General features: G+C 46.9%; 3 protein-coding genes across 3 annotated transcripts; all 3 read right to left on the reverse strand.

The window, feature by feature from the left end:
• Positions 1–1,660: 1,660 nt before the first annotated feature.
• On the reverse strand, positions 1,661–2,653 carry LOC132871412 (trace amine-associated receptor 13c-like). The gene has a single exon (XM_060905559.1). The coding sequence runs from the start codon at positions 2,651–2,653 to the stop codon at positions 1,661–1,663; it is 993 nt and encodes a 330-aa protein (XP_060761542.1).
• Positions 2,654–15,753: 13,100 nt separating this feature from the next.
• On the reverse strand, positions 15,754–18,018 carry LOC132871417 (trace amine-associated receptor 13c-like). The gene is made up of 2 exons (XM_060905569.1): positions 17,468–18,018; positions 15,754–16,204 (listed from the first exon to the last, which is right to left on the reverse strand). Exons 1-2 carry the CDS (start codon positions 18,016–18,018, stop codon positions 15,754–15,756), a joined length of 1,002 nt encoding a protein of 333 aa, XP_060761552.1.
• A 4,666-nt stretch (positions 18,019–22,684) lies between these two features.
• LOC132871425 (trace amine-associated receptor 13c-like) lies at positions 22,685–23,677 on the reverse strand. The gene has a single exon (XM_060905581.1). It carries the CDS (start codon positions 23,675–23,677, stop codon positions 22,685–22,687), a length of 993 nt encoding a protein of 330 aa, XP_060761564.1.
• Between the last annotated feature and the right edge of the window lie 547 nt (positions 23,678–24,224).

The raw sequence follows: 24,224 nt of genomic DNA on the forward strand, positions 1-24,224 counted from the left end.
TCTGCCACATGCTGTTGGGCAAACGCCAAATGTGTTTTCTTATATATATATTTTTTTTCTTTAAGCAATGGCTTTTTTCTGGCCACTCTTCTATAAAGCCCTGCTCTGTGGAGCGTATGGCTTAAAGTGGTCCTATGGACAGATACTCCCATCTCTGCTGTGGATCTTTGCAGCTCCTTCAGTTTTATTTTTGGTGTTTTTGTTACATCTCTGATTAATGCCCTCCTTGCCTGGTCTGTGAGTTTTGGTGGGCGGGGCCTTCTCTTGTCAGGTTTGTAGTGGTGCCATAATCTTTCCATTTTGCTATATTTGATTTAATGGGACTCCGTAGGATATTCAAAGTTTGGGATTTTTTTTATAACCCAACCCTGATCTATACTTCTCCACAACTTTGTCTCTGACCTGTTTGGAGGCTCCTTGGTTTTCATATTGCTTGCTTCGTAATGTTGCAGAGTCAGGGGCCTTCCAGAACAGGTTGATTTAAGCAGACATCATGTCACAGATCATAGGACACTTTATTGCACACAGCTGGATCTTAATCCACTAATTATATGACTTATGAAGTTAACTGGTTGGACCAGCTCTTATTTAGGGATTTCATATGAAAGGGGTGAATACCTATGCACACTCCACTTTTCTGTTTTTTCCTCTTAATTATTGTTTGTGTCACAATAAAAAAACAAAACAATTTGCACCTTTAAAGTGGTAGGCATGTTTTATAAATCAAATGATGCGAAACCCCCCCCCCCCCCCCCCAAACAAGCCATTTTTATTCCAGCTTGTAATGCAACAAAATGGGACAAACATATCAAGGGGGATCAACACTTTTGTAAAACAATGTAGGTTGCAGGATAGGAGTGGGTTCTTGGTTGATGGTTGTAGATGTCTGAATTATGGATCATGCATTGGCCTTAGTGTTTTTGGAACCAGTACGGTTGGAAATGGTTACCTGGAAAGGTGTGAAGAAGAGTGCCCAGCTTGCCTGATATGGATTCAGCCATTTTGCTGTCTTTAGATATTCAAGGTTCTTAGGATCAGAGAGAATAACAAATGGATGTGTGGCCCCCTCAATCCAGTGTCTCCATTCCTCTAGGGAAAGCTTTACTGCAAGAAGTTCCAGATTCCTGATGTCATAATTTTGTTTAGCTGTTGAGAGTTTCTTCGAAAAAAAAGGCAACAGGGTGTAGCTTGGGCTTCTCCCCAAAGCGCTGTGACAACACCTCTCCCATTCCTGTCTCGGAGGCGTCTACATCCACAATGAATGATTTTGAAGGATCTGGATGTCTGAGAATTGGTGTTATTGTGATGGCTGATTTGAGCTCTTTGAAGGCATCCTCTACAACCTTGTTCCACTCGTGATGCTTGGGACCTTTCTTAAGCAAGATGGTGAACCCTCTGATGAACCGGTGTGAGGGTTGTGGCAGGAAGGGCATCTGGCTTAAAATTATGCTCCAGTTATTATGACATGGCTCAAGAGGGTCCAAATGGAGCCGGAATGGCAGCAGTGCTGGACAAGGGAGAAGAAGATGTTTTAAAACCCAATAAAGCTGTTAAAAAATAAAGATAATGATGAATATAACAGCAATATTTGGGAACATGATCAGGTGGAATAAAACAAACAAACAAACAAACAAACAAACAAACAAAAACAAACTGCTGTTTATGAAAATACATTGATTAATGCAGAGTCTGTTTGGAATATTTGCAGAGTGATAATTAATTTAATGCACCTCCTAAACCATGGGTAAAACAGAGCATAAATAAATGGATTAATGGTGGAATTAAGATAAATTGTGAAAATGATTTTACGAACAGTTTCTTCCTGTACTTCAATAACATAACCTAAAAAACTGTAAATATAATATGGAAGTAAACAGATCAGAAATACAGACACTAAAATGCTGAGGACTTTAGCTGCTTTTCTCTCAGATTTCATCGAGTGTGATGTGATTTTCTGTGTTTTAGACCGTGTGTGATTATTAAGCTCTCTGATCGCACTGGCATGTTTCTTCGCAATCACAAAAACCCGAGTATACAATATGATTATAACAGAAAGTGGAAAGATAAATGAAAATACAAGATCAATTACAGACCAAACCTCATTTAGAAAGTAAAAACACTCTCCAGGACACAGTAAAAGATTCATGAAGTTTCCATTGAAATATAAGAGTGCCAAGTTATAGACCATCAATACACCCCAGTCACATACAATTACAACACGAGTGATCCTCACAGAGACATGGTTCATGTAGAGAAAGGGGTTTGAGAGAGCCAAATATCGATCAACAGCAATCAGAGCAATATTATAGATGGACACGATTGTGAGGAAACCATTTATCAATAAAAGGTAGAGACAGACACCTCTCCCAAATATCCAGCATGACTCGATTATCCAGATTAACATCGGCGGCATTACAAAAGCACCAACAAAGAAATCCGACACGGCCAGAGAGAACACGAGTGTGTTTGTTGGTGTGTGAAGCTGCTTGAAGTGAAAAACAGAGATGATGACGAGCAGATTTCCACACACTGTTAGAAGAACCACAGCAGCTGAACACACGTACAGTAAGATATAAACTACAGGAGATGCAGATCTCTCTGGACAGGAGAAATTCACACAGCGATCAGATTGGTTAAACTCCATCAGGTTCATGAATACAGCATTTCACTAATGCCTACAGAGCTAAAAGAAACCCCTCATGTATCACATGCTACGACTGTAAACCAGTGTGTAAGGTCACAGTTGAATAACTTATGGGTCATGCAGCTCTGGTGCTTTTATAGTATAGAAATAGATTACGCCCCCTGAGTTTGAGTGACAGCATAATACATATGAGGTAATATCATACCTTGTTTGAACAAATAGGCATAGTAAGCATTGTCAGGGTTGGGAGGTTAATTTAAAATATATTCCAAAACAATTACTAATTCCCTGGTTAAAAATGTGGTCAGTAACCTCATCCAAGTATCACAATATTCATGTCATTTGATGAGTTTTTGTCCCCTTTTCTGCTTTAAAGACACAATACTGGTGAAATTTCCTCCCAGTGAAAGCATTTCTTTCACTCCAGGCCATGATAATGAACAGGTTCCTGTAAGATACTGTACCGTACTGTGAACCATACTGTAAGTGTGGTTTCACTCAAGACCAGAGTGGTGTGACAATAAAGCCGAAGTATACATGCATTCAGCTTGTGTAACAGCAGAAAATCGTGAATACTTTAGAGACAGCCATGTGCATGTCCGTGTCCGTGTTGTGAGAAGCCATGTCCACGGAAGTATACTCCGCCCTGAGACTCGTGAAGTTTTGTAATATGTGTGTGCGTATGCACTGGCAGTATACTGTTCATTTTAAAACCTCTTTTGAAATTGTAATTCTGCTAACAATCCCCGTTTTTACTAAATGAATCTCTACCTTTAGCAGAACACAGTTATCTTTTTGTATCTTAATTCCAAAACATCAAATGATATGTTATGTAAGTTGTGGACACATACTGTATATATTATTATTACCTTGCCTGGGACGGAGTCCACCAGGGGGCGAGGTATTGTTTTCGGTGGGGTTTCTTTGTTTGCTTCTTTGTTATTTGGTTCGCAACATTATGGAAAAATGGCTGGACCAATCTTCATGAAACTTTCAGGATAGATGGGTATTGGTCTCAAATAGAACCTCCAACATTTTTAGGGTCATCTGTTCAAGGTTAAGGTCACCAAAAGGTCAAAATCATTTTTTTGTGATATCTTCCTTCATATTCATCAAATTTACTTCAACCAAAATCCAAAATGTTCATCTTTCAATTCTGCTTCCATTGATATGCTACATGATGGGGTATCTCTCATAGTTTCTTTGTGGTTGGGGGTCAAATATCAGGCAGGTCAAGTCAGTGGTGCTACCACGTGAGGTCTGTTTTGCCTGGCAACACTTGTTGTTATTATTATTATTATTATTATTATTATAGCCAATCAGTATGCAAATCTGTCGAACAACTAGACAGCAAAAAAGTGCTTATCCTGAGAAAACCTGCCTTATAGATCAAGAATAAGTGTGGAAAAAGATGACCAACACATTTTCAGAATAAATCATTACGCAATAGTGAGTCTGTGGCTGTCTCTTCATGCAAACTGACACACTGCCATCTGAAATACTATCCAAAAACACTCCAGCTAACATGCCATGATCTTAGACACAGTACTTGATGCAGTATGATCATCATAAATAGGAGCCACAATTAGGATATTAGATAACCTATTTAAAATTAATGAATTAATTGTGGTTGTACCCCTGAGACACTTTCTTCCATTTCATCACAACTGGCATACCTTAGTCAGGATGCACAATACAACAGTAAGAGCCTCGATCATTTGTCACAGACGAATAAATTCCCTCCATTTACACAATTCACCCCGAGATTATGTGAGCCACTGCTCACTTCACTTCAAGTGCACACAAAGAATGACCTTCTGGCTCTACAAAAGACTAGATATGGGGTCAGACACCTGATACCGCTGGAGCTGAGGAAGCCGTTTCAATGCTGCAGAGCAGGAGCTACACTAAAGGCTAAGCTAAAGGCTAGCAGATGGAGGTACAAGCCATTTTTGCCATCGCTTCTGATGGGAAATGTCAACTCGCTAGCTAACCAGTATTACGAGCTAGAGGCACTGGTGAGAAACCGACGACTCTCCCGGGAGTGTAGTCTGATCTGCTTCATGGAAACATGGCTGAATGATAACATACCTCACTCCTGTGTGAACTTAGCTGGCTTCATTACTGTGCAAGCTGACAGAGACTGGAAAACAAGTGGCAAGAGCAAAGGTGGGGGTCTGATTCTGCTTGTAAACAATAGACGGTGTCACCCTGGACATGATGTGATTTGCTGTCAGGACATTGAACTGTTGGCAGTCGGTCTTAGACCATATTTTGTACCAAGGCAATTTTCATACATCGTCGCCCTTGTTGTTTACATTCCACCATGGGCGGTAGTGGCAATAGCATGTGACATCATCCACGAAACTGTCGCAAATGTTCAGACCCAGTATCCTAATGCTTTCATTGCAATAACAGGGGATTTTAATAACACCACTCTCACCTCCCATCTGACTGGATTTGTACAGTATGTGGACTGTCCCATGAGGGAAAATAAGACATTGGGTCTGTTTTATGCTAATGTGAAGGATGCATACAGTGCCTCTGCTTTACCACCACTACTTGGCAGATCAAGTCAAGTCAAGTCAACTTTATTGTCAAATATGCTACACATGCTCGACCTACAGCACAGATGAAATTTCAGTCCTCTCTGATTCACGGTGCAAACAGGCAATGCAATAAATAAAAATAAAAATAGAATAATTGAAAAAAACACACAAACAATATAACCAGTATAAACACTAGATAGTTACTAGACATAGACTAAACACTCAGACAAACAATATAAGCAGTATAAATAAACAGTATAAACACTAGATAAGAAGAACTAGACATAGACTAAACACTCAGACAATATAAACAGTGTAAACACTAGACACGAACAAGACAAAGACAAAACACTCAGACAATATAAACAGTATAAACACTCTAGATATGAACTAGACGTAGACTAAACACTCATATATACATAAATATACACACACACACACACACACACAAACACATACATAGGTTAAAATAAACAAACAGTCAAGGGCACTTGAGGTATAGCAGGTAAACATTGAAATAATCATTATAAACAAACTAGCAGCTGTTAAGATGAGGTAGTGCGGAATAGTGCAAACGAGCGAGGTAAAGTGAGATGTGCGGTCCCTGAGTTCAGTGCGTTAATTAACGATGAGATGTATATGTCGGCGGCACGGTGGTGTAGTGGTTAGCGCTGTCGCCTCACAACAAGAAGGTCCGGGTTCAAGCCCCATGGCCGGCGAGGGCCTTTCTGTGCAGAGTTTGCATGTTCTCCCCGTGTCCACGTGGGTTTCCTCTGGGTGCTCCGGTTTCCCCCACAGTCCAAAGACATGCAGGTTAGGTTAACTGGAGACTCTAAATTGACCGTAGGTGTGAATATGAGTGTGAATAGTTGTCTGTGTCTATCTGTCAGCCCTGTGATGACCTGGCGACTTGTCCAGGGTGTACCCCGCCTTTCGGCCGTAGTCAGCTGGGATAGGCTCCAGCTTGCCTGCGACCCTGTAGAACAGTATAAAGTGGCTAGAGATAATGAGATGAGATGTGTGTGTGTGTGTGTGTGTGTGTGTGTGTGTTTGGGGGGGGGAACTGTGAGGATGACATGTCAGATGCTGAAGGGGGGGCAGGGGGGTGTGCGAGCAGAATCTGTGGCAGGGGGCAGAGGGAGGAGGGGGGGGCAGAACAGGGAGGGAGTTGAGCCTCCTGACTGCCTGGTGAAAGAAACTGTTTGTGGCAGCGGGGGCGTGGTCAAGCTCCAGTCTGTGACAGGAGGGCGGAGTTGGGGGAAGGTAAGTGGCAGAATCGCTTCACCTGAGTGTAATTAACCTGTGTTTTGTGTGTGTTCTCCCCAGTAAACCACGCCCTCTTTAAGGAGGGAGAGTGAGAGCAGAGGGGAGTTGTTGCCGAGAGGAGATTACGGCGTGATTGTGTGTGTGAATCTCCGAGGCTTGGTTGAGTGTTAGACTGAAAAGTTTAGCAATAAAAACCATATATTGCACCCTGATCTCTGTCCTGCCGTCTTCTGTGCTCCACCCACACGTTGTTCACGCTACAGTGGTGCCGAAACCTGGGAAGGTGGAGCACCTGTCCTGCAGCCCCATGGAATCCTCCCCGTTCGCGGACTTGGTCCACGCCCTCGCCATGGCTCAGCAGAGCCAGCACCAGGCACTTGTCATGCTTCGGAAGGAGCAGGAGCGCCGCTTCGAAGCCCTGGTGCTGGCTCAGCAAGAAGACCGAGAGGCGTTCTGGCGCCTCCTCGCGTCGGCAGGGTCCACTAGCGCCCCGGCCGCGGGCCCATCTCCCATCACCTTGACTAAGATGGGCCCGCAGGACGACCCCGAGGCATTCATCGCGTTGTTTGAGCAGGTCGCCGAAGCCTCGGGGTGGCCGATGGAGCAGCGCACGGCGCGCCTCCTCCCCCTCCTGACGGGAGAGGCGCAGTTAGCCGCACTACAGCTCCCCGCCGACCGCCGGCTGGCCTACGCCGACCTTCGCCGGGCTGTCCTCCAGCGCGTGGGGTGCACGCCGGAGCAGCAGCACCAGCGCTTCCGCGCGCTGCGGATGGAGGAAGTCGGCAGCCCGTTCGTGTTTGGCCAGCAGCTCCGGGACGCCTGCTGGCGGTGGCTGAGGGCCGAAGATCGCGACGCCGAGGGAATCATCGACCAGGTGGCGCTGGAACAGTTCATCGCCCGCCTACCCGCCGGAACCGCGGAGAGGGTCCAGTGCCACCGCCCGGCGTCGCTGGATCAGGCCGTAGGACTGGCGGAGGATCATCTGGTGGCTGTCCCGGCGGCAGGACAATGGATGATGTCATCTACTCTCTCCTCTTCTCTCTCTCTCTCTTCCCCCTCCTCCCGTGTCCCGTCCTCGCCCCATTCCCCCACCACGGAGGCGGGGGCCGGCTCCACCCCAGCCGGCCCGCCGCACCCGTGGTGCCCTCCCATTTCTCCCTTCTGTGTCTGTCTCTCCCCCCCCTCAGGTGAGTGACCCTCCAACCACAGCTGCAGAGGGGAGGCCCGGGCCGGTTTGCTGGCGCTGCGGGGAACCGGGCCACCTGCAGCAACAGTGTGCCGCGATGGAGGTGGGGGCAGTGGTGCGGATCCCCGACGTGCCAGAGGCTGCCCTCGATCAGGCCGGAGCATATCGCATACCGGTAAGTGTACAAGGGGCGACATATCAGGCATTGGTGGATTCGGGTTGCAATCAGACCTCGATCCGCCAAAGCCTGGTGCAAGACAAGGCATTGGGGGGAGCACAAGGGGTGAAGGTGTTGTGTGTGCACGGGGATATTCACAGCTACCCGTTGGTGTCGGTCCACATACATTTCAGAGGGGACAAATCCATAGTGAAGGCGGCGGTTAATCCTCGCCTTACCCACTCTTTGATCCTGGGGACTGATTGGCCAGGATTTCGGGGGTTGATGGCACACCTAGTAAAGAGTGGGTCCTGCCAATTATCAGGGGAGGGTCCCGGTGTCGCTTTGGCTGGAGCTGCAGTCGCAGAGCCGTCTATGTCATCTCCGCGACAGAGTGAGGAGCCCCCGGCCCCTCCTCTTTCTGTTGGGGAATCCCTCGCGGATTTCCCACTGGAACAATCGCGGGACGAAACTCTGCGACACGCGTTTGACCAAGTGAGAGTATTCGATGGTCAAACGCTCCAGCCGAACGCCACCCCGTCCTTCCCCTATTTTTCCATTTTAAAGGATAGGTTATACCGAGTGACGCAGGACACTCAGACGAAGGAGCGTGTCACCCAGTTGTTAGTTCCAAAGAGCCGCCGGGAATTGGTATTCCAGGCGGCTCACTTTAATCCCATGGCAGGACACCTCGGGCAGGATAAAACACTCGCCCGGATAATGGCCCGATTCTATTGGCCAGGGATTCACGGTGACGTCCGTAAGTGGTGTACGGCGTGCCGCGAATGCCAGTTAGTAAATCCAGCAGCCATTCCAAAAGTGCCCTTGCGCCCCCTACCATTAATCGAGACCCCGTTTGAAAGAATTGGGATGGATCTCGTCGGGCCATTAGATCGGTCAACACGAGGGTACCGCTTTATATTGGTTCTGGTGGACTATGCAACACGATACCCGGAAGCGGTGCCCCTTCTCAATATCTCCGCACGTAGTATTGCAGAGGCCCTCTTCCACGTCATCTCCCGGGTCGGAATCCCGAAAGAGATTCTGACTGACCAAGGCACCTCGTTTATGTCACGAACACTGAGCGAACTGTATGGGCTACTGGGTATTAAGCCAATCAGCACCAGCGTGTATCACCCACAGATGGACGGTTTAGTGGAACGGTTCAATCGCACCCTCAAGAATATTATCAAAAAATCCGTAAGTGAGGACGCACGTAACTGGGATAAGTGGCTCGAACGCTTGCTGTTTGCAGTACGAGAGGTCCCCCAAGCCTCCACGGGGTTCTCCCCGTTTGAATTATTGTATGGGCGTAAGCCGCGCGGCATCTTAGATGTACTGTGGGAAAATTGGGAGGAGGGACCTTCACAGAGCAAAAATGAAATTCAACACGTTATGGATCTGCGCGCAAAACTCCACACGCTCACCCACCTAACTCAGGAGAATTTGCGGCAGGCCCAGGAATGGCAAACCCGCCTGTACAACAAGGGCACGCGCCTTAGAGAGTTCACTCCGGGAGATAAGGTACTCGTCCTGTTGCCCACGTCGAGCTCCAAATTAATCGCCAAGTGGCAAGGGCCCTTTGAGGTCACACGGCGAGTCGGGGATGTCGACTATGAGGTTAGGCGAACGGACAGGGAGGGGGTGCTACAGATCTACCACCTCAATCTGCTGAAGCGCTGGAACGAGGAGGTCCCCGTGGCGTTGGTGTCGGTAGTTCCGGAGAAGGCAGAGCTGGGGCCGGAGGTCCAAAAAGGGTCATTGGCATCTCGCACCTCTCCGGTCCCCTGTGGAGACCACCTCTCCCCGACCCAACTCACGGAGGTCGCCCAGTTGCAGGCAGAGTTTTCAGATGTGTTCTCGCCCCTGCCCGGTCGCACCAACCTCATAGAACACCACATAGAGATGCCCCCAGGGGTGGTAGTGCGTAGCCGTCCTTATAGACTACCCGAACACAAAAAAAAGGTGGTTCGGGAAGAACTTCAGGCCATGCTCGAAATCGGCATTGTTGAGGAGTCCCACAGTGACTGGAGCAGCCCGGTGGTCTTGGTTCCCAAGGCCAACAGCTTGGTCCGGTTCTGTGTGGACTATAGAAAAGTCAATGCGGTGTCTAAATTCGACGCGTACCCAATGCCTCGTATTGATGAGCTGCTCGATCGACTAGGCACGGCTCGCTTTTACTCGACACTGGATTTGACAAAGGGATATTGGCAGATCCCCTTGACTCCATTATCCCAGGAAAAACGGCCTTATCCACACCGTTCGGCTTACACCAGTTCGTCACACTTCCGTTTGGGCTTTTTGGGGCGCCCGCTACGTTTCAGCAGCTGATGGACCGAGTCATCCGGCCCCATGCCACCTATGTGGCCGCTTACTTGGACAACATCATCATTTATAGTAATGACTGGCAGTGGCACCTGCAACACCTGAGGGCCGTCCTTAGGTCGCTGAGGCGGGCGGGGCTCACAGCCAACCCGAAGAAGTGTGCGATTGGGCGGGTGGAAGTACGGTATCTGGGCTTCCACTTGGGTCACCGGCAGGTGCGTCCCCAAATTAATAAGACAGCAGCGATTGCGGCCTGCCCGAGGCCCAAGACCAAAAAGGGGGTGAGACAGTTCCTGGGGCTGGCTGGCTATTATCGTAGGTTTATTCCTAATTATTCAGACGTCACCAGCCCGCTGACTGACCTCACTAAAAAGGGGGCGCCAGATCCGGTCCAGTGGACGGAGCAGTGCCAGCGGGCTTTCTCTGAGGTAAAGGCTGCACTGTGTGGGGGACCACTTTTGCACTCCCCTGACTTCTCTCTCCCTTTTTTGTTACAGACGGATGCGTCGGACAGAGGGCTGGGGGCCGTTTTGTCCCAGCAGGTGGGGGGAGAGGATCGCCCAGTATTATACATCAGCCGGAAGCTGTCAGTGCGTGAGGGGCGCTACAGCACCATCGAGAAAGAGTGCCTGGCGATCAAGTGGGCAGTTCTCGCCCTCCGTTACTACCTGCTGGGGCGCTCTTTCACCCTCTGTTCGGACCACGCGCCCCTCCAGTGGCTCCACCGCATGAAGGATGCCAACGCGCGGATCACCCGTTGGTATCTAGCACTCCAACCTTTCAACTTCAAGGTGGACGACAGGCCGGGGGCGCAGATGGTCGTGGCGGACTTCCTCTCCCGTCAAGGGGGGGGAGTCGGCTGCAGGCCGGACAGGCGCCCGGCCTGAGTCAGGCGGTGGGGGTATGTGGCAGTGGGGGCGTGGTCAAGCTCCGGTCTGTGACAGGAGGGCGGAGTTGGGGGAAGGTAAGTGGCAGAATCGCTTCACCTGAGTGTAATTAACCTGTGTTTTGTGTGTGTTCTCCCCAGTAAACCGCTCCCTATTTAAGGAGGGAGAGTGAGAGCAGAGGGGAGTTGTTGCTGAGAGGAGATTACAGCGTGATTGTGTGTGTGAATCTCCGAGGCTTGGTTGAGTGTTAGACTGAAAAGTTTAGCAATAAAAACCATATATTGCACCCTGATCTCTGTCCTGCCGTCTTCTGTGCTCCACCCACACGTTGTTCACGCTACACTGTTCTTGAGCCTGCTGGTTTTGGCCCGGAGACTCTGCAGCCTCCTCCCCGATGGCAGCAGGCTGAAGAGGCTGTGAGATGGGTGGGTGGGGTCACCTGCAATCCTGATGGCTTTGCGGGTGAGGCGGGAGTTATAAATATCCATTCAAGAAGGGAGAGAGACACCAATGATCCTCTCAGCTGCTCTCACGATGCGCTGCAGAGACTTGCAGCAGGACATGGTACAGGCACCGTACCACACGGTGATGCAGTTGGTCAGAATGTTCTCGATGGTGCCTCTGTAGAAAGTGTGCATGATGGGGGCCGGGGCTCTTGCTCTCCTCAGTTTGCGGAGGAAGTACAGATGCTGTTGGGCTTTTTTGGCCAGTCATGCGGTGTTGTTGCTCCAGGACAGGTCTTCAGAGATGTGCACACCCAGAAACTTGGTGCTGCTCACCCTCTCCACTGCAGCACCGTCGATAGATAGTGGAGCATGCTGGGTGTGCTCTCTCCTGAAGTCCACAACAATCTCCTTCATCTTCTCCACGTTCAGATGGAAATTGTTGTCCTTGCACCACATGGCCATACGGCTCACCTCACTCCTGTAGATTGTCTCATTGCCATTGTTGATGAGACCCACCACAGTCGTGTCATCCGAAAACTTGATGAAGAGATTTGAGCTGGATTTTGGTGTGCAGTCGTGGGTCAGCAGAGTGAAGAGGAGGGGGCTTAGCACACATCCTTGGGGGGCCCCCGTGATCAGTGTTATGGTGCTGGAGGAGTTGGTGCCGACCCATACAGTCTGTGGTCTCCCCGTCAGGAAGTCCAGCAGCCAGTTGCACAGGGAGGTGTTAAGTCCCAGCTGGTCCAGTTTATGAATGAGCTGCTGAGGAATGATTGTGTTGAATGCTGAGTGAAAGTCTATGAACAGCATTCTGACATACGAGTCTTTTTTCTCCAGGTGGGTGAGGGCTGAGTGGAGGGCAGTGGAGATGGCGTCATCGGTCGAACGGTTGGACTGATATGCAAACTGGAAAAGGTCCAGAGCGGGGGGGAGGGCAGACTTGATATGCCGCATGACTAGCCGCTCGAAGCACTTCATGAGGATGGGAGTGAGTGCAACAGGGCGGTAGTCATTGAAGCAGGAGGGAGACAGCTTCTTCAGGACCGGGATGATGGTGGTGATTTTGAGGCATGTGGGGACAACAGCCTGGCTCAACGAGATTTTGAAGATGTCTGTAAAGACATCTGTGAGCTCCTTGGCCCAATCTCTCAGGACATGACCAGGAATGTTATCAGGACCCGGGGCTTTTCGTGCATTTGTTGTCCTGAGAGCTCTCCTCACGCTGTCTGGGGACAGCATCAACACCTGGTCGCCGGGAGGTGGTGGGGTCTTCTGTGCCGTGATGCTGTTGTCTGCCTCAAAGCGAGCGAAGAAGTCGTTCAACTGATTCAGCCGAGACGTGGAGTTGTCACAGGTCTGCGGCGAGGGCTTGTAGTCTGTGATGGTCTGAATCCCCCACCACAGGTTCCTGGTGTCTCTGCTGTCGTTGAAATGGTCAGCAGTGTGCCTTGAATACTGTCTCTTGGCCACCCTAATGCCTCGTGACAGATAACCCTAATGCCTGATGCTAGGGTTAGCCTAATGCCTGAGGACAGCTAACCCTAGCTGTCCTCAGGCCCACCTTGTCCCCAGTTCTGAAGGCGGCGTTCTGAGCCCACAGGAGCGTATGGACTTCCCCCATCAGCCATGGCTTCTGATTGGCCGGAATGGAGATGATTCTGGTGACCGTAACATCATCCATGCACTTCCTCATGTAGGCAGTGACAGTCTCCGTGTACTCCTGGAGAACTGTGATGTTGCTGTAGGTGGCCGCCTGTCTGAACATGCTCCAGTCAGTGGTGGAAAAATAGTCCTGGAGTGCCTCTGAGGACCCCTCTGGCCACACACATATCTGTTTTGTAGCTGGTTTGGTGACTTTAACCAGCGGCCTGTATGCTGGCATTAGCATAACAGTGGAGTGATCTGAGGCCCCAAGGTGGGGGAGGAGTAGGGCTTTGCAGGCGTCTTTATGCATGGTGTAAACATTGTCCAGAGTATTGTTTCCACGTGTGGGAAAGTTGATATGTCCATAGAGTTTTGGAAACACGCTTTTGGGGTTTGCATGATTGAAATCCCCAGCCAGGATGAGGAAAGCATCTGGGTGGGCTGTCTGCTGCTCACTGATGTGCTGATAGAGTTCATTCAGTGCTTCACTCCTGTTGTTATTGGAGCCGGGAGGGATGTATAATGCTACCAGTAATATGGCTGTAAATTCCCTCGGCTGGTAGAATGACCGGCACTTAATAATCATAAACTCCACCAGTGGTGAGCAGTGTTTGCAGACCATGACAGCATCATGGCACCAGGCATCACTGATGTAAACACAGAGTCCTCTGCCGCAAGTCTTCCCCCCCTCGACTAGCGCTCTGTATGACCGGTAGCATGTTAGCCGGGCTAGCTGAATGGCACAGTCCAGGACACTGTCGTTAAGCCATGTTTCCACAAACATAAGGACACAGCACTCACTCACAGACTTAAAAGATGAGTGGAGCAGGCGGACATAATCCAGCTTATTGTCCAGCGAGCGTATGTTGGCTGTGATGGAGTGATGGTAGGGATAGCCGGCCGGTGAGGGATAGCCGCTAGCCTAGCTTGGATACCTCCGCGCTTGCCTCTCTTCTGCTTAGGCATGTTCTGCCTGTGGCGCTTCCACTGCGGGCTGGATGCAGGAGTGGGGGTCGGTGGTTGAGCAGGCCTCCGGAGCAAACCGTAGCCGCATAGCACTTCCGCGTCCGCTGGATTTATATCCGTGAATATAGTTCTGCGGATGTCAAGCAGAAACTCACGGGAGTATGTGCGCCTTGAGACTGATGGACGCGACAATGACGAACAGATACACACTGTTTTAAAACACAAAAAACACAAAAACACCATTCTGTCGGGACAGAGAGGAGCCGCTGCAAGTGTGCGCGCCGCCAAAATCTGGTCTTTCTTCAGCCCACATACAAACCCTGTGTAATGGGCTGCCTGTTACCACCTGCTCATTCAGGAAATGGTCTCCGGAGACCAGCGAGTCTCTTAGGGACTGTTTCAAGTGTACGGACTGGAGTGTGCTGCTGGAGCCACAGGATAACAACAGAGATGTGAACATTGACAGCAGAGTGGACATCATAACGGACTACATTCACTTCTGTAGGGATTCTGTGGTTTCAGTAAGGACTGTTCGCTGCTTTCCCAATAATAAACCTTGATCACCAGTAACATCAAGGAGCTCCTTAACCAGAAAAAAACAGGCATTCAGGGAGGGGGATAAGGAGAAGCTCAGGTGTGTGCAGTGGGAACTGAAAAGGAGCTTGAAGCAGGCAAAAGTGGATTATAAAAGGAAAGTGGAGAGTAAGATGAAGCAGAATAACACCAAAGAGGTGTGGAGAGGAATGAAGAATATTACTGGATACTCAAAGAAGAACAGCCAGGTCTTGAATTCAACCTGTTTTATAACAGGCTTGATGGAATGACCAATGCCTGCCCTACTTTATCATCTGTCCTCCATCCCACCACTTCAGCTGCTGCTTCTACTTCACTGACTCTTGTATACAATGGCTCTCCCACCATCACTTCAGATGCTGCTCCTGCTCCACTGTCTACTCTACTGTCTCGTGTATGCAACAGCTCCCCTACCAATGCAGCTGCAACACCCACCAATCCTGGTCACCTGCCCCCATCCTTCACAGTTGATGAGGTGAGGGTGGAGCTTGGGAGACTGCGTCCAGGGAAAGCAGCAGGCCCAAATGGTGTGTGTCCAAGACTCCTGAAGGACTGTGCAGCCCAGCTAGCTGAGCCCCTCTGGTGGCTCTTCAACATGAGTCTATGACTAGGCAAAGTTCCAGTGCAGTGGAAAACATCCTGTCTCGTACCGGTGCCCAAAGTAGGGTGACCAGTTGAGATAAACGATTACTGCCCGGTGGCCTTAACATCCCATATTATGAAGACCCTGTAGTGTCTGGTTCTCCACCTCATGAGGCCAGAGGTCACTCATGTATAGAGAGAAGTGATAAAACTGAAAGAATCTGTGCTACAAGCCTGGAAACCCATTACAAAAATACAACAACAGTTTGGTGATGTCACAGGGTCACCGGCTTGATGCAGTTATTGCAAACAAGGGATATGCAACCAAATATTAAGTGTTAATTACTTTAATTTACCTAAAGACTATCAGTTTGTATACTTTGGCACACCAGTGGTGTCATGTTCTTGTCTGCTTAATACATCTATATGTAAATATCAGGAAATGAAAGCTGAAATATAGATGAAGGACTGTTTTACATATATATAAAGCAATATTTGGGAACATCAAGTGGATTAGAAAAAGGCTGTTCATGAAAGTACGTTTATTAATGCAGAGTCTGATTGGAATATTTGCAGAGTGATAATTAATTTAATGCACCTCCTAAACCATGGATAAAACAGAGAATAAATAAATGGATTCATGGTGGAATTAAGATAAATTATGAAAATGACTGTATGAAAAGTTTCTTGCTGGACTTCAACAACATCACCGAATAAGGTGTAAATAAAATACGGAAGTAAACACACCAGAAATACAGAAACTAAAATGCCGAGGACTTTAGCTGCTTTTCTCTCAGATTTCATCGAGTGTGATGTGATTTTCTGTGTTTTAGATTGTGTGTGATTATTAAGCTCTCTGATCGCAGTGGCATGTTTCTTTGCAATCACAAAAACCCGAGTATACAATATGATTATGACAGAAAGTGGAAAGATAAATGAAAATACAATATCAATTACAGACCAAACCTCATTTATGGCCCTTTTCCACTACCCTTTTTCAGCTCACTTCAGCTCGCTTCAGCTCACTTCAGCCCGACACGGCTCGCGTTTCGACTACCAAAAACCAGCACGACTCAGCTCGTTTCAGCCCTGCTTAGCCCCTAAAACTCGCACCGTTTTGAAGTGGGGCTGAAGCGAGCCAAACCGTGCCGACTGAGGTTGGGGGCGTGAGCAGACACTCCCCTGTGCACTGATTGGTGAGGAGGAGTGTCCTCACATGCCCACACACGCCCCGCGAGCGCGCTGGGATCTGTAAACACCGCAAACCCGGAAGAAGAATAATTATGAATTACGAGAATTTCTGAAGCCTTATGCGCCTCGCCTCATCTATACGCTCTTGCCAGTATCTGTCCGCGTTGTCGGTGACAACAAGCCACATCACCGAGACCAGCAACACTAACGACTCCATGTCCTCCATGTTTATTGTTTACTATTCGGGTCGTGAGACTACCGCTTAAAAGATCACTGAATCAGTGACATACAGAGCATCGTGGACGAGTTCGCGGAGTGCAAGGCTCGCCGTATGCCCTTCAAATAATGCGCGCAGTAGGCTATTGGTGTTTTATTATGAGCCATGTACAGTATGTCGCCTAATGTTTTTTTTTGTTTCTGAGTTACATGTTCGTTTGAAGGACTTAATGTACAAACTAACATAGTTGCACCCCGGAGTGTTGAAATTGGTAAACACAGTGCATTCAGTGAGGTTTGCACCGCCCTCCTTTTATTTCTGACTCTTCCTGTCAGCGTTGCAACCTCTGAGCGCTCATTCGTATGCCCTTCAAATAATGTGCGCAGTATAGGCTATTGATGTTTTATTATGAGCCATGTACAGTATCCTAATGTTTTTTGTTTCTGAGTTACATGTTCGTTTGAAGGACTTGATGTACTAAATAACATAGTTGCACCCGGTAGTGTTGAAATTGGTAAACACCGCAGTTGCGGACATTTTGTAGCCTAAAATGATGTTATGATAAGCTTTAATAAAGGGCCCGGTCATTTGCCCCGCCCCCGGCCCGGCTCTGACTTGTTCCGCCACTGTCACTGATGTCACTGTTTGCGCTGCTTAACGGCATCACATGACGTCCACCCACTTTCGCTAACTCCACCCAATGTGTCCACCCACTTCCAGCCAGCACGGTTCAGCGCGGTTGTAGTCGAAATGCAACTCCAACAGCCCCGCTCAGCTCGACTCAGCTCGACTCGGCACGGCACGGCTCAGCCGGGTTTGTAGTGGAAAAGCGGCAATAGTAAGTAAAAACACTCTCCAGGACACATTAAAACATTCATGAAGTTTCCATTGAAATATAAGAGTGCCAAGTTATAGACCATCACTACACCCCAGTCAAAAACAATTACAACGAGAATCATCCTCACAGAGACATGGTTCATGTAGAGAAAGGGGTTTGAGAGAGCCAAATATCGATCCACAGCAATCAGAGCAATATTATAGATGGACACGATTGTGATGAAAACATTAATCGATAAATAACTGGTACAGAAATCTCTCCGAAATATCCAGCATGACTCGATTATCCAGAGTAACATCGGCGGCATTACAATAGCACCAAGAAAGAAATCCGACACGGCCAGAGAGAGCACGAGTGTGTTTGTTGGTGTGTGAAGCTGCTTGAAGTGAAAAACAGAGATGATGACGAGCAGATTTCCACACACTGTTAGAAGAACCACAGCAGCTGAACACACGTACAGTAAGGTATAAGCAGCAGGAGATAAAGATCTCTCTGGACAGGAGAAATTCACACAGCGATAAGATTGGTTCAAGTCCATCAGGTTCATGAATACACCATTTCATTTATGCCTACAGAGCTTCAAGGAAAACAGTAACTAATTAAATGACTTATGACTCAAACAGCCCTGGTGTTTTTATAGTTCAGAAAATGATCACACCTCCCCAGTTTCTTTGACAACATAATAAATGATGTCATGCTTTGTTGAGAAAAAGGCCTAGTTGGTACAGGCCAGAGAATAATATACACCATCATGCCAAATTTCATGTAACAAAGCCTACATATAAACAAAGTTGTTATGTTAAGAACCTGCCCTATGGATAATGAAAGTTTTAAAAAAGGTGAAGAAAAGACATCTTATGAATAAATCAAGATGCCAGAGTGGGTGTATGTCCCTGTCACTTCATAGTTTCATTTCAAACTACTATCAAGAAGTTTTCTATCGATATTCAGTGTCTGTGTGCAGGCACTTATGGATGCAGTCACAGGGGAGAACGGGTGTGTCACAAACTGGCAGCCAAATCCAAATCGTGAGACAAATGATGAGGTCAGAGTCGAGCAAGAGGTCGGTCGATGTGCAGACAGTATGTCAGAGATTAGGCGAGCGTTCAGAGTCAGGGATTAACAGAAAAATAGGGTCAGAGTCACTGAGAGTCAGCTAGGAACAACAGCTCAGTATAATCAGGTATGGATAAACTGAACCATACATCACAATGTGTGTGTTTGCTGTCCTTAAATAGGTGGAGCTGATTACAGGAAATATGGAACAGGTGTGTCGTCAATCAATATTCGGCAGAGGGAGGGCACTCAACACCCCAAGGTGCTCATTCTGGGAGCACTTTCTTTTCTGGGATGACCTCTTTTCCTGGGTGCTGGCTTTTTGGGATGTTTGGTATAGAATTCTTGAGTGAGAAGCGAGTCTAGGATAATGTTGGCAAGCACCCAGCTGCATTCCTCTGGACCATACCCCTCCCAGTCCACCAGATATTCCAGGTTGCCATGTCTACAATGGGAGTTGATGATCTTATGGACATGATATACTGGTTGTTCCTCCAGTTCTACGGGCAAGGGAGGTTCAGTGGCTGGTTGAGTGGTGGCTAGGGGTCCTTCTATGGCAGGTTTGAGGCATGACACATGAAAAGTAGGTGACAGGTATCAATGTTGTGGGAGCTCAAGTCTGTAAGACTGTTAATTCCGTGGAGGATTTTGAAAGGACCCATGTATCAGGCATAGAGCTTCTGCCATGTTTTGGGATCTCACAGGTCTTTTGTGGACACCCACACACCATCTCCAGGTGAGTACACAGGTATTTCCCCTCTGTGCTTGTCCGCATAGAGTTTATACCTGCCGGCCACCTGTTCTAGCCTCTGGTGAACACTTTGCCATACTTGTTCACTTCTTCAGAACCAGGAGTCCACTGCCAGGATTTGTGAGGGTGAGTCGTCTCATGGAAACAATGGTGGCTGATATCTAAGGATGCACCGGAATGATGTGAGCTGGGTGGCAGAGTGTTTCATAGAATTTTGGGTTCATTCAGCCCAGGGGAGGAATTGTGACCAGTCTTTGGGGTTTCCAGAGATAACACCCTCAGGAAGCGCCCGATCTCCTGATTGGCGCATTCCACTTGGCCATTGGACTGTGGGTGGTGTCTTGAGGTTAGACTCACCAAAACCCCTAGCTTGTCAATGAACTTAGTCCACACCCTGGAAATGAACTGGGGGCCCCGTTCACTTACAATGTCCTCAGGGATCCCATAGTACTGGAGGACATGTGAGGAGAGGAGTTCGGTGGTTTCAAAGGCAGTGGGTAGACCAGGCAAGGGGATGAGCCTTAACACCTTGGAGAATCAGTCAATGACCACCATGATGACTGTGTTGTTCTGCGACTTGGGTAGATCCATGATGAAATCTATGGCCAGATGGGACCAGGGTCTTTGGGGTGTAGGCAGCGGACAGAGTTTACCCATGGGTGGAGCCCGAGGTACCTTGGCTTAGGCAGATGCAAAGCAGGAGGAAACGAACCTGTTGAACTCAGACATCATGTTCTCCCACCAATACTTAGTTCAGATGAGCTGATATGTACATTGACTACTGGGCTGTCCAGTGGCAGGGGATGAATGAGCCCAGATAATGAGTTGGCCTGGGAACTCTGGTGGGACAAACACGAGACGAGGAGGACAGGCTTTTGGAGGGTCGCAAGGTTGGGCTTGAACTATTTCCTTCTCAATTTCCCATGTGACGGCATTAGCAAAGCACTTAGAGTGTCTTGCAAAAGTATTCATTCCGCTTCATGTTTGTCCTGTTTTGTTGCATTACAAGCTGGAATTAAAATGGATTTGGGGGGGGGGGGGTTGAGCAACATTTGATTTACACAACATGCCTAACACTTTAAAAAGTGCAAGTACTTCTTTATTGTGACACAAACAGTACTTAAGATGAAAAAACAGAAATCTGGAGTGTGCATAGGCATTCACCCTCACCAAAGCCAATACTTTGTAGAGCCACTTTTGTAGAGCAATTACAGCTGCAAGTCTCTTGGGGTATGTCTCTATTAGCTTAGAATATCTAGCCAATGGGATTTTTGCCCTTTCCTCAAGGCAAAACTGCTCCAACTCTTCAAGTTAGATGGGTGGCGTCGGTGTACAGCAACCTTCAAGTTATGCCACAGATTCTCAACTGGATTGAGGTCTGGGCTTTGACTCTGCCATTCGAAGACATTTAAATGTTTCCCTTTAAACCACTGTAATGTAGGTTTAGCAGTGTGTTTAGGGTCATTGTCCTGTTTGAATGTGAACCTTCATCCCAGTCTCAAAACTCTGGCTGACTCAAACAGGTTTTCCTCCAGAATTGCCCCATATTTAGTGCCATCCATCTTTCCTTCAATTCTGACCAGCTTTCCTGTCGCTGCAGATGAAAAACATCCCCACAGCATGATGCTGCCACCACCATGGCTCACTGTAGGAATGGTGTTCTCAGGGTGATGGAAAGTGTTGCATTTGCACCACATATGTTGTTTCCCATGATGGCCAAAAAGATCAACTTTAGTCTCATTTGACCAGAGAATCTTCTTCCATGTATTTGGGGAATCTGCCACATGCTGTTGGGCAAACGCCAAATGTGTTTTCTTATATATATATTTTTTTTCTTTAAGCAATGGCTTTTTTCTGGCCACTCTTCTATAAAGCCCTGCTCTGTGGAGCGTATGGCTTAAAGTGGTCCTATGGATAGATACCCCAATCTCCGCTGTGGATCTTTGCAGCTCCTTCAGTTTTATTTTTGGTGATTTTGTTGCATCTCTGATTAATGCCCTCCTTGCCTGGTCTGTGAGTTTTGGTGGGCGGGGCCTTCTCTTGTCAGGTTTGTAGTGGTGCCATAATCTTTCCATTTTGCTATATTTGATTTAATGGTGCTCCGTGGGATATTCAAAGTTTGGGATATTTTTTATAACCCAACCCTGATCTATACTTCTCCACAACTTTGTCTCTGACCTGTTTGGAGGCTCCTTGGTTTTCATATTGCTTGCTTCGTAATGTTGCAGAGTCAGGGGCCTTCCAGAACAGGTTGATTTAAACAGACATCATGTCACAGATCATAGGACACTTTATTGCACACAGATGGATCTTAATCCACTAATTATATGACTTATAAAGTTAACTGGTTGGACCAGCTCTTATTTAGGGATTTCATATGAAAGGGGTGAATACCTATGCACACTCCAGATTTATGTTTTTTCCTCTTAATTATTGTTTGTGTCACAATAAAAAACAAAACAATTTGCACCTTTAAAGTGGTAGGCATGTTTTATAAATCAAATGATGCGAACCCCCCCCCAAACAAGCCATTTTTATTCCAGCTTGTAATGCAACAAAATGGGACAAACATCAAGGGGGATAAACACTTTTGTAAAACAGTTTAGGTTGCAGGATAGGAGTGGGTTCTTGGTTGATGGTTGTAGATGTCTGAATTATGGATCATGCATTGGCCTTAGTGTTTTTGCAACCAATACGGTTGGAAATGGTGACCTGGAAAGGTGTGAAGAAGAGTGCCCACCTTGCCTGACATGGATTCAGCCATTTTGCTGTCTTTAGATATTTAAGGTTCTTAGGATCAGAGAGAATAAGAAATGGATGTGTGGCCCCCTCAAGCCAGTGTCTCCATTCCTCTAGGGAAAGCTTTACTGCAAGAAGTTCCAGATTCCTGATGTCATAATTTTGTTTTGCTGTTGAGAGTTTCTTAGAAAAAAAAGGCAACAGGGTGTAGCTTTGGCTTCTCCCCAAAGTGCTGTGACAACACCTCTCCCATTTCTGTCTCGGAGGCGTCTCCATCCACGATGAATGATTTTGAAGGATCAGGATGTCTGAGAATTGGTGTTATTGTGATGGCTGATTTGAGCTCTTTGAAGGCATCCTCCGCAACCTCGTTCCACTCAAGATGCTTGGGACCTTTCTTATTCAAGATGGTGAAACCTCTGATGAAACGGTGTGAGGGTTGTGGCAGGAAGGGCATCTGGCTTAAAATTATGCTCCAGTTATTATGACATGGCTCAAGAGGGTCCAAATGGAGCCGGAATGGCAGCAGTGCTGGACAAGGGAGAAGAAGATGTTTTAAAACCCAATAAAGCTGTTAAAAAAAAAAAGATAATGATGACTATAACAGCAATATTTGGGAACATGATCAGGTGGAATAAAACAAACAAACAAACAAACAAACTGCTGTTTATGAAAATACATTGATTAATGCCGAGTCTGTTTTGAATATTTGCAGAGTGATAATTAATTTAATGCACCTCCTAAACCATGGGTAAAACAGAGCATAAATAAATGGATTAATGGTGGAATTAAGATAAATTGTGAAAATGATTTTACGAACAGTTTCTTCCTGTACTTCAATAACATAACCTAAAAAACTGTAAATATAATATGGAAGTAAACAGATCAGAAATACAGACACTAAAATGCCGAGGACTTTAGCTGCTTTTCTCTCAGATTTCATCGAGTGCGATGTGATTTTCTGTGTTTTAGATTGTGTGTGATTATTAAGCTCTCTGATCGCACTGGCATGTTTCTTCGCAATCACAAAAACCCGAGTATACAATATGATTATGACAGAAAGTGGAAAGATAAATGAAAATACAAGATCAATTACAGACCAAACCTCATTTAGAAAGTAAAAACACTCTCCAGGACACAGTAAAAGATTCATGAAGTTTCCATTGAAATATAAGAGTGCCAAGTTATAGACCATCAATACACCCCAGTCAAAAACAATTACAACACGAGTGATCCTCACAGAGACATGGTTCATGTAGAGAAAGGGGTTTGAGAGAGCCAAATATCGATCCACAGCAATCAGAGCAATATTATAGACGGACACGATTGTGAGGAAACCACTTATCAATAAAAGGTAGAGACAGACACCTCTCCCAAATATCCAGCATGACTCGATTATCCAGATTAACATCGGCGGCATTACAAAAGCACCAATGAAGAAATCCGACACGGCCAGAGAGAACACGAGTGTGTTTGTTGGTGTGTGAAGCTGCTTGAAGTGAAAAACAGAGATGATGACGAGCAGATTTCCACACACTGTTAGAAGAACCACAGCAGCTGAACACACGTACAGAAAGATATAAACTACAGGAGATGCAGATCTCTCTGGACAGGAGAAATTCACACAGCGATCAGATTGGTTAAACTCCATCAGGTTCATGAATACAGCATTTCACTAATGCCTACAGAGCTAAAAGAAACCCCTCATGTATCACATGCTACAACTGTAAACCAGTGTGTAAGGTCACAGTTGAATAACTTATGGGTCACGCAGCTCTGGTGCTTTTATAGTATAGAAATAGATTACGCCCCCTGAGTTTGAGTGACAGCATAATACATATGAGGTAATATCATACCTTGTTTGAACAAATAGGCATAGTAGGCATTGTCAGGGTTGGGAGGTTAATTTAAAATATATTCCAAAACAATTACTAATTCCCTGGTTAAAAATGTGGTCAGTAACCTCATCCAAGTATCACAATATTCATGTCATTTGATGAGTTTTTGTCCCCTTTTCTGCTTCAAAGACACAATACTGGTGAAATTTCCTCCCAGTGAAAGCATTTCTTTCACTCCAGGCCATGATAATGAATTGGTTCCTGTAAGATTAGCTGTGGTTTCACTCAAGACCAGAGTGGTGTGACAATAAAGTCAGAGTATACATGCATTCAGCTTGTGTAACAGCAGAAAATCGTGAATACTTTGGA

The sequence above is a fragment of the Neoarius graeffei genome, chromosome 2, assembly GCF_027579695.1.
Source record: "Neoarius graeffei isolate fNeoGra1 chromosome 2, fNeoGra1.pri, whole genome shotgun sequence".
Classification (NCBI taxonomy): Eukaryota; Metazoa; Chordata; class Actinopteri; order Siluriformes; family Ariidae; genus Neoarius; species Neoarius graeffei.